At 41.7% G+C, this 14,660-nt stretch overlaps 1 protein-coding gene across 1 annotated transcript in view; it reads right to left on the bottom strand.

The window, feature by feature from the left end:
• Window positions 1-10,260, bottom strand: part of ufl1 (UFM1-specific ligase 1) — a 38,688-nt gene extending 28,428 nt beyond the window's left edge. Inside the window, exons 1-2 of the mRNA XM_062044431.1 lie at window positions 10,044-10,260; window positions 4,019-4,164 (exon numbers count right to left, since the gene is read on the bottom strand). Coding sequence (XP_061900415.1) covers window positions 4,019-4,164; window positions 10,044-10,120 — 223 coding nt within the window. The 5' untranslated portion in view covers window positions 10,121-10,260. The remainder of the gene's footprint in view (window positions 1-4,018; window positions 4,165-10,043) is intronic.
• Window positions 10,261-14,660: the final 4,400 nt, after the last annotated feature.

Genomic DNA, 14,660 nt, shown 5'->3' with positions numbered 1-14,660 from the left:
TATTTACATTTTTTAGTTGCACTTGAGCCTGGTTTATATACTCTCACGTCACTTAACTGACTTAATTCAAGCTCCGCGTCCGCAGAGCTGTGATTGGTGAGCTTTTGAAGAGGAGGGTCCTCGAGCACAGTAGAGCAAACAATGTGCTTGAAATGCACCAATTAATGTATGAAATAAAGCAACAGTGTTTAAACATTTGCATGAAAACTGATATTGTCTACTCAATATCTTACATCAATAACACATGAACAGAAAAAATACCATCAGCAGGTCGTTACAATAGTTATTTAACAGTTGTGTTAAAGGGAACTACCGGTACACTTTTTTTATTTATTTTGCCTATCGTTCACAATCATTATGTATATACAAGAAAACAGATGTATTTTTTTTAAGGCATTCTAACTCCTAAATAAACGTAAATAAAAGTCAGCTTACAACGGAGCTAATGTGAGGCCCTCTTTTCCGCTCATAAAGACCTTTAAAAAGAACATTTCAAAAAGCGCCAACAATACTCCATTTACATATTGTGGCCTGAATTTCAAACCACGTATTAGTGAAATTGTTATTATAAGGGCTAACGCAGACAAACTCTTTTTAGTGGCGCATTGTCACAGAGAGCTAACAAGCTTGTTTCTACTAGCTTATTAGCCCCTGCTTTCTCACCTCGGAGCTTGTGAAAGTTAATTCAATAAACAACGCATCTCACCTTGATAGTAAAATGATGTGGACATAAACTGAAAAGTTGGTCAACTTTGACAGACAATTTAGACCCGTAGATAGCGAGAAAGCCATGCGAAAGATGATAGTTTGCACCCCCATTTTTTTTCACCCTTCGTGAGGACTATGAGTCATTCTTCAACTAAACGGGAAAATATCAACATCCTAACAGACTGACGACAGACATTGTACAGTAAGTGATGTTTTATTATATTTGTCGGCTGTCATGAAGTCTGCAGTGAGTAGGAATCGGTGATGCTGTCGAAAAAAAAAGCGAACGTTGTGATGCGTTTTTGAAATTAATGCGCTGCCAACTGCTTGGAGTTCAAATCCCAGCCGAGTCATACCAAAGACTATAAAAATGGGACCCATAACCTCCCTGCTTGGCACTCAGCAACAAAAGGTTGGAGTTGGGGGTTAAATCACCAAAATGATTCCCGGGCGCGGCGCCGCTGCTGCCCACTGCTCCCCAAGGGGATGGGACAAATGCAGAGGACAAATTTCACCACATCTAGTATGTGTGTGACAATCATTGGTACTTTAATCTTTAATCTTAATCTTAAAATTATCAAAATACTTAGGCAAGTCACAAGATGTGGCGAGGAGGCGTGGTCGGTAGTCCGACAGCGGGCAGGGCATACACCGGGGCCCACTCGAAGATGGCGGCGAGGAGGCGTGGCCGGCGGACCCGCGTCCAAATGGACTGCAGGTGCGTGTATCGGGCAGCTGGGCAGAATCAGGTAATCCCCTCTCTGTATAAAAGCGTGACAGCAGAGAGGGACAGGGAGAGAGTTGGAGAGCCAGCAGTTGATGCAGAGTGGAAGCGACCGAGAGCGAGATGACGCGGAAGGCTGAACTGAGAGAAGAGAGAGCCAGCAGCAAGACACGCAGCTGAGCGAGAAGCGGATGCTGAGCACAAGAGGCAGAGAGCGAGACGAAGACGACGACGCGGAAGGCTGAAAAGCGACCGACACCGAGGTTTATTGAAATAATAAAACAAAGTCAACCCTGCTCTTGACAATGTCCTTCCTTGGTGGTCCTGCGAACCCGCACGACAGGCGGAGACTGTCACATTTGGCGCCCGACGTGGGGCGGACCACCAGAGGCGGGGGAGGAAGATCCCCTGTGGGCGATCATAGGCTACCGGCAAGCAGCCGACAGCAAAGTCGGCTCTTGCAAGCATTGGCGGACCAGATGGGGGGGGGGCGGCGAGTGGCCCCCCGAAGGAGTAGAAGAAGAAGCACGGGACGGGAGGAAAACCATTCGTGTGCTCAACAAGGAAAAGATACAGAAGAAGAAGGAAAAGACAAAGAAGAAGGGAAAGACAAAGAAGAAGGAAAAGAAAGAAGAAGGAAAAAGACAAAGAAGAAGAAAAAGACAAAGAAAACAAAGAAAAGACCAAGGCAAACACGGGACAGAAGAAGAAGAAAAGGATACAGAAGAAGAAGAAGAAAAGGATACATAAGAAGAAGAAAAAGATACAGAAGAAGAAGGAAAAGGTGCAGAAGAAGAAAAGGACACAGAAGAAGAAAAGGACACAGAGGAGGAGAAGACCGGGGCCACTGGGGGACCTGACCGTCCCCACTTCCCGCTCCCTCGAAATGGGGGGGAGGGGGGTGGGGGGGGGGAGTAGGCTCAGCCGGTCGGAAGCCCGGCTTGCGTCCGGCGATGGAGGACTGTGGGGAGGCGGGGCCGGCAGTCCGACAACGAGGCAAGGCACACTCCGGTATGCCTTGCCTTGCTCCAAGATGGCGGCAAGGAGGCCTGGCCAGTAGTCCAACAGCGGGGCAGGGCACACCGGGGCCCGCTCCAAGATGGCGACGAGGAGGCGTGGCCGGCGGACCCGTGTCCAAACAGCAAGATCCAAGCAGGTGCGTGGATCGGGCAGCGGGGCACAATCAGGTAATCCCCTCTATATGTATAAAAGCGTGACAGCCGAGAGAGACAGGGAGAGAGTTGGAGAGCCAGCAGTGGATGCAGAGCGGAAGCGACCGAGAGCGAGACGAAGACGACATGGAAGGCCGAACGGAGAGAAGAGAGAGCCAGCAGCAAGACACGCAGCTGAGCGAGAAGCGGATGCTGAGCGCAAGAGGCAGAGAGCGAGACGAAGACGACGACGCGGAGGGCTGAAAAGCGACTGACACTGAGGTTTATTGAAATAATAAAACAAAGTCATTGATTTCCTTATTAAAATGCATAAAAAAATAAAAACATATGTGTGCTTGTCTTACATAAGGATAGTAAACGATAGGCAAAAATCCCCAAAAAAAGTGCAGTTCCCCTTGAATTTACAATTACTAGCTCTCTCTTGTCCCATATCCCGAATGGCCGAGTAGCTTTGCAAATTCGTCCGTTCTTTGCCACGACCCATTCAGGGGTTGCAAAATCTATCTTTAGGAATGTCTTTTCCTCAGATTTATGAGTAAACCGTCAATTAAAAGTAAACTGATGTTTCTGAATGTTTAATTGTGTCAATTTGACAATTGTCATAGCCCATGCTTCATCCATCCATCCATCCATTTTTCCACCGCTTGTCCCTTTCGAGACCGCGGGGGGTGCTTCATAAGAAGGTAAATATCTAGTCAATGACAGCTGGCGACTTGTCCAGGGTGTATACTGCCTTCCATCCGAGCCCAGTAGGATAGGCTCCAACCCCCCCGCGACATCGAGAGAGACAATGCGGTGGTAAATGGATGGATGGATTGAGGATTTATCAAGTCGTTTTTCAGTTCACTCGTATTTCTGGCTGTGTACAGTTTTTTTTGTGGTTCCCCCCGTGCGCTGCGATGTGACCGGCTGGCTGTGTCGCCTTGGAAACGATCGAGACGAAAGACACTTTGCTTTGCAGAAGGCAGACTTTCTAACCTGCGCCAAAGCGGTTATGTTCTGCGCCAAAGAGGTTATGTTCATGTTTGTTTGTCTGTTTGTTAGCAACATAACTTGATGAAATGCCCAAAAACAACAATTGCTACTATGAACACACTTCCCTTCCTGCTTACGGCATCCCACGCACCCACCTTGCCATCCTGCGTTGCGCAAGATTCTGTGAGATGTTTATTTTCAGACCCGGCCAACACTAAAGCAGTTTATAAAAAACTAAACACCAAGTTTTAATTTGATACAGTCACGGTATTATTGTAAAGACTTTGAAATCCCTCTACAATACTGTTAAACCCCTAACAGAATATAAATCAAAGAAAATCGGTTCATCGTTGTAGCCCTAATTATTTTAATATTGTTGTATTAATTATTGTATTGTTAACAGTTATTGACACACATTCAATTTGGTTTTCAGACTGACCTCCATGAACGTGAAGTTCATCTCTGATTTCTCGGTTGATCTGTGCTGGGGTGACATACTCCTTTCCATCAAGTGTGTGCACCACATCAAGTTTCTTGTCTTGAATCAGTCTGGCAATAATTTCGACACAATCCCTCTCGGATAACCTGTGAAGAAGATAATCATTTGAGGGTTAGTCAACTTTCTCCATGGTACAAACACATAAGCCAGGCATCTGTAACACTTATAGTGCTATCTTGTACCCTTTTTGATCGCAGGAGATGCAGTATAGTTGCCTTCAACTGCAATGTTTGAACTGAAGGATAATTTGGGCCTGATCAGAATGATTCTTTGTTTGTTGGAACCTAGGGGCCGCAACAACGTATGGAGGTGTACACAGAATTTGAACAATTATATGTTTCTTCAAAATAGCCACCCTTTGCTCTGATTATTGCTTTGCACACTCTTGGCATTCTCTCGATGAGTCGATGAGTAGTCACCTGAAAAGATTTCACTTCACAGGTGTCATAGTTTTGATGCATTCAGTGACAAGCTACAATGTAAATAGTCATTAAAATAAAGAAAACGCATTGAAATGAGAAGGTGTGTCCAAACTCTTGGCCTGTACTGTATATATAAACATACATATATACATACATACATAAATACATTCATACATGCGCATGCACAAACGATTATTTGCATTTAATTGCAAATATTTTTACATTTGTAACTCTGCACACGCACGCGCACGCGCACACACACACACACACACACACACACACACACACACACACACACACACACACACACACACACACACACACACACACACACACACACACAGTGGGGCAAAAAAGTATTTAGTCAGTCAGCAATTGTGCAAGTTCTCCCACTCCATGCAGATCGAGAGCAGTGATGTTTCGGAGCTGTCGCTGGGCAACACAGACTTTCAACTTCCTCCAAAGATTTTCTATGGGGTTGAGATCTGTAGATTGGCTAGGCCACTCCAGGACCTTGAAATGCTTCTTACGAAGCCATTCCTACATTGCCCGGGCGGTGTGTTTGGGATCATTGTCATGCTGAAAGACCCAGCCACGTTTTATCTTCAATGCCCTTTCTGATGCCACGTTTCATCTTTAATGCCTTTGCTGATGGAAGGAAGTTTTCACTCAAAACCCACGATACATGGCCCCATTTATTCTTTCCCATACACAGGGTGTACCCCCGCGACCCCGAACGGGACAAGCGGTAGAAAATGGATGGATGGATGGATCAGTTGTCCTGGTCCCTTTGCAGGAAAACATCCCCTAAAAAAACAACTGACTATGGTTCCATGTAGGGTTGGGCGATATATCGATATATGCGATATATCGTGGGTTTGTCTCTGTGCGATATAGAAAATGACTATCGTGATATTCGAGTATACGTTCTCACGCAGTTGCTTTCAGCTGCGGACATTACACTGCAGGCTCTTCCCACTCTTTCTTTTCTGTCCTTCTCACAGACAGCGATCGCATCTTCTTACACACGTCACATACTGTCACGTCATACGTCACATACGTATACGCCCTCGCACAGCAGAGAGGTAGCAGCATGGCTAAAGTTAGCTGTGGTGCGAGTGGTAATACGAGAGAAAGAAGGTGCGAATCTGGTAATAAATGAAGGAAGAATTAATTCCCAGGAAAAACAGCAGGGGGTCCATCGTCTGGCGGTGGTTTGGCTTCTAGTGGGAATATGTCGAACAGACAACCGTAATTTGTCAAGTGTGGGGAAAAAGCATTGCTACAAAAAGTAGCATTACTGCTAATATGTAGCATCATTTGAAAAGTCACCTGCTAGAGAATGTAGAGTGTTTACTCCGCATGTCAACATCTCCGTTCGGTGCCACACCATCAAAATGTCGAGGCAAACATTTCCAGATCAACACCGTATGAAAAAAATAGTCAACTACAAAAGAGATAACGTCCACAGGAACCTACCACATAGCGAAGGACGTACACAATTTGATTTCCTATTAAGCAGCTAATTTTTATTTGACACTTATTGAAATATCTTGTGTGACATCATGTACAAAAGTGCACTTTATTTGTTTTAAACTATTGTAGTGGCGTTCTGTACAAAAAGTGCACTTTAATTTAGTGTTGTTTTGATTTGTCATCTTAGAGACATCATGCACAAAAGTGCACTGATAGCTTGTTTTAAAATGACTGACAATTTTGCACTTTCTGTTTTGGAAATGACATGAATGTTTGTGCCACTGCTTAATAACTGTTTAATAAATACAGTGTTGGTCAATTGACTTAGTGGTGATTTCCATCTCTGCATGAAAGTTTAAAGGCCTACTGAAACCCACTACTACCGACCACGCAGTCTGATAGTTTATATATCAATGATGAAATCTTAACATCGCAACACATGCCAATACGGCCGGGTTAACTTATAAAGTGCAATTTTAAATTTCCCGCTAAACTTCCGGTTGGAAACGTCTTTGGATGATGCGTATGCGCGTGACGTCACGACGGCAACGGAAGTATTCGTACCCAATGTGTCACCATACAAACTGCTCTGTTTTCATCGAACAATTCCACAGTATTCTGGACATCTGTGTTGGTGAATCTTTTGCAATTTGTTTAATGAACAATGGAGATTGCAAAGAAGAAAGTTGTAGGTGGGATCGGTGTATTAGCGGCTGGCTGTAGCAACACAACAAGGAGTACTTACTTGGATAGCAGACGCGCTAGCCGATGCATCTGTGATCGGGTGAAGTCCTTCGTCGTGCCGTTGATCGCTGGAACGCAGGTGAGCACGGGTGTTGAGGAGCAGATGAGGGCTGGCTGGCGTAGGTGGAGCGCTAATGTTTTTATCTTAGCTCTGTGAGGTCCGGTTGCTAAGTTAGCTTCAGCGTCGTTAGCAACAGCATTGTTAAGCTTTGCCAGGCTGAGAATTATTAACCGTGTAGTTACATGTCCATGGTTTAATAGTATTGTTGATCTTCTGTCTATCCTTCCAGTCAGGGATTTATTTATTTTGTTTCTATCTGCATTGGAGCCAGATGCTATCACGTTAGCTCAGTAGCTAAAGAGCTTCGCTGATGTATTGTTGTGGAGATAAAAGTCACTGTGAATGTCCATTTCACTGTTCTCGACTCTCATTTTCAAGAGGATATAGTATCCGAGGTGGTTTAAAATACAAATCCGTGATCCACAATAGAAAAAGGAGAGTGTGTGGAATCCAATGAGACCTTGTACCTAAGTTACGGTCAGAGCGAAAAAAAGATATGTCTTTCACTGCATTCTAGTCCATCACTCTAACGTTCCTCATCCACGAATCTTTCATCCTTGCTTAAATTAATGGGGTAATCGTCGCTTTCTCGGTCCGTATCTCTCTCGCTCCATTGTAAACAACGGAAAATTGTAAGGAATCCTACCTCCTGTGACGTCACGCTACTTCCGGTATAGGCAAGGCCCACCTCAACCGACGCACGGAGGGAGGGTGGCGGGGTTTGGTGGTAGCGGGGTATTTGTTCTGTTGTGTTTATGTTGTGTTACGGTGCGGATGTTCTCCCGAAATGTGTTTGTCATTCTTGTTTGGTGTGGATTGACAGTGTGGCGCATATTTCTAACAGTGTTAAAGTTGTTTATACGGCCACCCTCAGTGTAACCTGTATCGCTGTTGATCATGTATGCGTTGCATTCACGTATGTGTGCGTACAGAAGCCACACATATCTTGTGACTGGGCCGGCACGTTGTTAGAATGGATGAAAAGCGGACGTGACGACAGCTCGTAGAGGATGTTAAATACAGAGCCTTTAAGGCACGCCCCCAAGACTGCGGTCCGGGTGGACTACGAGATATAATGACTGATGAACACCTTCGTTCGATAATGAAGGTTGCCTCAGCTCAAAGCCTGAGCCCCAACATTAATGAACTAGCATCCAAGAAAAGATGGCAGGTATCTGGCTTGGGCACATCAGATTAGATCAGTGTGTTGCAAACTGAGCAGTTTAAAGTCCTGAATGGTTGGTTTATTCATTGTTATTTTATTTTCAAATTTATTAGCCTGTGGAAAAAGTTAATGTTGATATTTACCTCAGTAGGCTGCAAATAGAAAAGAGGCATTCAATTTTTATTTAAATTGTATTTGATATGCCATTGATATTTTTTTATTATTATTATTATTTGAAACTCGATTTTGCATGTCACTATAAAGTTATATAAGCCTTGCTTGTTCAATATTCAATGCAAAACTTGTTTGGGTCCATTAAAAGGTTAATTTGTTCAACCTTGGCCTGCGGCTTTGTTCAGTTTTAAATTTTGGCCCACTCTGTATTTGAGTTTGACATCCCTGTTGTAGATGATGCTACATACTGTATGTACAAAATAAACCAAGTGATGTTAGTACATCAGTCGAGGAAAATTATCAAACTACCTAAATAATAGGGCTGTGAATCTTTGGGTGTCCCACGATTCGATTCAATATCGATTCTTGGGGTCACGATTCGATTCAAAATCGATTTTTTTTTTCCAATTCAACACGATTCTCGATTCAAAAACGATTTTTTCCCGATTCAAAACAATTCTCTATTCATTCAATACATAAGATTTCAGCAGGATCTACCCCAGTCTGCTGACATGCAAGCAGAGTAGTAGATTTTTGTAGAAAGCTTTTATAATTGTAAAGGACAATGTTTTATCAACTGATTGCAAAAAATTTAATTTGTTTTAACTATTAAATGAACCAAAAATATGACTTATTTTATCTTTGTGAAAATATTGGACACAGTGTGTTGTCAAGCTTATGAGATGCGATGCAAGTGTAAGCCACTGTGACACTATTGTTCTTTTTTTTTTCTTTTTTACAAATGTCTAATGATAATGTCAATGAGGGATTTTTAATCACTGCTATGTTGAAATTGTAACTAATATTGATACTGTTGTTGATAATATTCATTTGTGTTTCACTACTTTTGGTTTGCTCTGTGTCGTGTTTGTGTCTCCTCTCAATTGCTCTGTTTATTCCAGTTCTGAGTGTTGCTGGGTCGGGTTTGGTTTTGGAATTGGATTGCATTGTTATGGTACTGCTGTGTATTGTTTTGTTGGATTGATTAATTAAAAAAAAAAATACATATATATATATTTTTAAAATAAATAATTAAATAAATAAATAAATCGATTTTTTAAAAATGAGAATCGATTCTGAATCGCACAACGTGAGAATCGCAATTCAAATTCAAATCAATATTTTTCCACACCCCTAATAAATAACATACTGTAATTTGATTTTGATATAATTTTTCTCTTGATAGATTGAAAATTAACACCAATGAACCTCAAAAAAGGGACAAGCGGTAGAAAATGGATGGATGGATGGAGTTGACTGGTGAACATTATCACATAATTTATTCAGAAAATATAAATAACGACAAATAAAGATAGAATACTATTAACCACAACATGAAACTGTAAAAAACAACAACATTGTGATTTGTACAATTTCAGAATGTGCTTGTTCTATTTTTAAACAAAGAAAATAATCTGAAGTTGTCTTTATTATTAAGTTATCGTGCCGTGATTTTACCAGTCCGGCCCACTTGGGAGTAGATTCTTCTCCATGTGGCCCCCGATCTAAAATGAGTTTGACACCCCTGATGTAAATAGTCATGAAAATAAAGAAAACGCATAGAAATGAGAAGGTGTCCAAACTTTTGGCCTGTACTGTATATAATTTATGATTATTACCAGCCATCCATTTTCTACCACTTGTCTACCACAAATACATACTTTACTTATAACAATTATACGTATCGGAAGGTATCTAGCATACACGATAAGCAATCAATTCGAAAACAAATAGGTGTCTGTATAAACTGTCTGTAGACGTGTTATGAACCTTTCAACGTCATCCAAATCAAACTAGCCTAAAAAGTCTAGTCAGCAACAATGACACATTTTGACCACAGCACTCCTTTGAATTTATATTCATCATTTTGATAGTAAGCTAAATCAAAAGTATCTAAATATAGCTTGTGTCAAATTTATTTACCTTTGCACAGTATCGGCAAACTGTGCCCTTTGGAAATCCGCTGCAAGTCGTCGAATTTCTTCCCAGTCAGCCGCCATTGTTAAGGTATTAACTTATATAAACTACTTGTAATCAGATGTTCACTCCGGTTCGCTAGCAAACTCTTTACGACACGTCAACTTGTAGCACGGCCAGCAGGCGGAAGGCTGTCCCTACGCGATCCGTACCGGAAACACTATCGTTCCAAGAGCGCGTAAATAGGATGTCACTTCCTTCACTTGACTTTTTTTTTTTAACAACGGAGCTTCTGTGACGTCACGTGCTGTGATATTTTTTGGAAAGTTGTTTATATTTTAAAAGAGAAAAGCTTATTTACTAGAAAAAGAGAACAATAATATGGACATGAAAATAAATCCAAAGAGTCAATGTTCATGGAATGTAAATTGTTCGCGTTTTTAACATGTAAATCAATAAAATATTGTAACAGCTGCTGTTTATGTGTTTTTTCATCGGCTGCCTTTAATACAAAGATTTAGAAATATTGAGAATACTATGTTTTACAATTTATGTATTTCACAAAATATTTCTATTTAAATGTGGTAATGCATAAACAAAAAACAGCGGAATTATAAGAGAAATAAAATGTCACAATAAAGTTGTTGTAATGTCACTAATATAGGTAGTAATGTAACCAATAATTGTATATATCTTACCACTGAACATGGAGTTAAATCTCCCGAAAGAGAGTCTTTCCTCTCTTTGGCTGTCCTGACCACATATACATACACACATACATCTATATATATATATATATATATATATATATATATATATATATATATATATATATATATATATATATATATATATATATATATATATATATATATATATATATATATATATGTATATATATATATATATATATATATATATATATATATATATATATATATATATATATATATATATATATATATATATATATATATATATATATATATATATATATATATATATATATATATATATATATGTGTGTGTGTGTAACGGGTATAAGAAATACTTTGATTATTTGAGTGAAATTCCTGCTAAAATATGTATATTGGTTTGTTATGCAATGAGATGTCCAATTGCGTCATCTGCTGGTACCTGAAAAGTTTGTAGATATGACCGCAAACCGGAAGCTATTAGTAGACTTCCTGTTCTCTGCTAATGGTAAGACACGTTTTGATATTGCTCTGCAAAATATTATAAATTACACTAAAGCTAACGTGAGATTTATTGTAACATACACAGTTATTTAATAGCAGTTGAAATGCTATGTTGTGGAATTTTCGTTTTGAATTGGTTATTGCTCACGTCAGATGTCCTACTAATTTGCACTGAAGTCGATATTATTTTCCCCCTGTAGACATCGAAAGCAGCAGAGGTGCTAACCACATATTGTGTGTATGTGCGTTCTGATCACTCATTGCAGGTAATAATTGTTGCACTATGTGCGTTTGACGTGTCAAGACGTTCATATTTAAATTTGTATTGTTCGCCATTTTAACATGGGAACAACGTGGTCTGTCATATTCGCTAGTCACCAATAGAGGGTGCCAAAAGTCCATTTAATTATTTGTGTCATGTCTTGTATTGTATTTTGTATTTTTCTATGCTCTATTTCATAAATATATAAAAAAGGATGAAGTTGGTTAAAAACCAAGTTAAAAATATGTTGTATTGAATTAATTGTAATACAATTAAAGATAAAAGCAAGTTAAAACCACTATACGATCACACACAAAGAATAAGTATACAGTTTAAAACCATTGTATTAAGTTACATCTGTAATTGCATTTCATGTAATTGTAAAAATATGAAAATGTTATGTACTTGAGTAGACTTCCTGTTCTCTGCTAATGACATCGAAAGCAGCAGAGGTGCTAACCACATATTGTGTGTATGTGCGTTCTGATCACTCATTGCAGCTACCAGTAAAGAACCACATCATCCAATCCAGCCTGTGTGTGGGTTCTTGGCGGGACGGGTACACAGCAGTTACATTGGTGCCGTGACCTGAGACTTCTATCAAGTTCGTCGAACCGGTGACCGTCCTGCCTACCACATCGCTCCATGAAGCCATAAGTTCACAGTATTTGTGTGTTCACAGTTTACAAGGGTAGCATATATTGCAGTGAAGCTCATTATAGTGTGTCACAGCGGCACAGATAATTGTATGTGGCATAGCAGTAACGTGTCACACAGACTGCTGATTTGTTTTATCAATTTGATTCTATTTGCCATTTTCTTATTGATGATTTCAGAAAGTGGGGTGGACTGTACTGTATTGTGGCAGACATTTTGGAAACATGTCTTTTCAGAGTAATCCACTGTTCCCAAAGTTTGGCACACCCATTCAAGTTGGCAGAGGCAGGGGTATGCCTACTCCCATCCCCTTTTCTGTTGATAGTCCTGCCCCAGGTGTTAGTTCGTCCTCATTAGAGGCAGTTTCCAATGCTAGCGTACATAATGCAGCTAACCAGCGTACTAGCTCTTATTTGCCTCAAGTCACGTCTACACCAAATCATATTGGTAGCGTCTCTGAGTGTGTAGCTGACCAGATGAGGACTGTCATTCAGGAGATAGGTCAACAGTTAGCTGATAGCATCATGTCGCGTATGCAGCCAAATAACACAGTAACTTCTGCTTCAACTTTCACACAGGATGTAACAAACACACTGAGTCAGCCTAGCCATGTGTCTGATGTATCTCAGGTTCAGGTTGTCACACATAGGAAGGTTAAGGAACCACCATCATTTGTAGGAGATGGGTCGGATTCAATTAAGGTGCATGAATGGGAAGATCTGATGAGAACATTCATTAAGAGGAGTAATGTGAGAGTCGAAGAGCAGGCTGAGGAGATCCTTATGCATTTGAGGGGAAAAGCTAAGGATGTAGTTGACTTTTACTCGACTTTGCCTAAAGACCGGGAAGACCCCTATGACTACTGGCTGAAACTGAACAGTGCAGCTGACCTCGCCATTGACTGTCTGAGAGAGCAGGGCAAGACGCTGGACAACCCTGAAACAGAGGTGACTCGCATGTTTATTAGGAACTGTCCCTGCAAAGACCTGGCCCTCACTTTCAGATCCAAAAAAATCGACAAATGGTCAGCGTGTGAAGTACTGGAGGTGCTGAACGAGTACCATGCTGAGATGAGCTGCAGAGCAACTCCCCCAGAACACACTGTGAAGAAGATGGACATTGCCGTACACGCATCTGAGGTGAGCCATAGTCCAGCCCTTGACCACAGTGGTCACGAGGCACCTCAAACCCAGAGCCCTCAGTATGTCCCCCTAGCGGAGGTGATGGCTATGTTGGAAAAGGTTCTGCTACGTGGGACCTCTAACCAGTCACAAGTGAGGAAGCGAGCTCCACCCAGGTATCTTGAGAACAGAGTTGACGGGTTCACTGACATGCCATGCATTATTTGCAAAGATGAAGGTCACAGTGCTTTCTCTCATTGCCGGGAGAAGAGGCTTTGCTTCAAGTGCTATGCTCCAGGCCATTCACGTCATGACTGTCCTGCGAGGAGGACCACTCCACAGCCTCAGGAAAACTGACCGATCTGCACACAGGGGAGGACCGTGCAGATCAGCTAATTGAACCTCCAACAAGTTATGAGAAGCCCGACATGCTTGATATTGAATCCCTCTATGAGTCGCACAGCAGTTATAGTGGCAGTACAGTAATCTCACCCAAGAAACTGATCTTTCAGGGATCCCAGAGAATATCAGAGACTGATAGCCTGTTCTACACGCCTGTACTTGTAAAGAATGGCCCCACTTTCTAAGCACTGTTAGACAGCGGGTCAATGGCCTGTACAATAAGTGAGTCTGCTGTTGAGTCCCTGCTGCAGCAATGCCCTAACATGACAAAGGACACAGCTGATGATTATGTCATTGTAGGCTGCGGTGGACACCGCGTTTCCCCCAAAGACATGTATAACCTTGATGTTACCGTTTATGGATGCAGGATGATCGTTCCGGTAATGGTTGTACCTGGCCAGACAGAAGCAATGATCCTTGGCAGCAATGCTATCAAGCATATCCTAACTCAACTGAAGAGCACTGACGGCTACTGGAGGCTTGTTTCCTCGCCCGACAATGGTCAGACTGATGACCACTGCCAATTCTTGTCACTACTGTCCAACACAGAGAGATGGAGAGGTGAATGCATTCCAGATAAGGTGGGAACAGTGAAAGTCAAAAGTTGTGTAACACTGAAACCACAGAGTGAGCACCTTGTCTGGGGCAAGTTACCTGAGTCAGCTGTGATGTCAGTAGGCAGTACCGTGGTCGTTGAGCCGACCCAGTCTAAAGCCAGACCCAAACAAATCCTTGTTGGAAGGGTTATTACTCCACTTTGGGGAGATAGATGGGTGCCCGTTAAAGTCATTAACCCTACAGACAGAACTGTGGTGTTGAGAAGGAATGCCAAGATCGCAGATGTGTCCCCCTGTATCGCAGTGGAGGACCTACCCAAAGCAGAGGAGGTCAAGTGCAACATGCAGTGTGTGCAGAGCGAAGATGTGCATCCGAGGTCAGAAGAGGACATGGTGCGTGCACTGGAGACTCTGGGCCTGCAAGA

This window comes from Entelurus aequoreus, linkage group LG04 (genome assembly GCF_033978785.1).
Source record: "Entelurus aequoreus isolate RoL-2023_Sb linkage group LG04, RoL_Eaeq_v1.1, whole genome shotgun sequence".
NCBI classification, from domain to species: domain Eukaryota; kingdom Metazoa; phylum Chordata; class Actinopteri; order Syngnathiformes; family Syngnathidae; genus Entelurus; species Entelurus aequoreus.
This window is presented reverse-complemented; position numbering and strand designations above follow the sequence as displayed.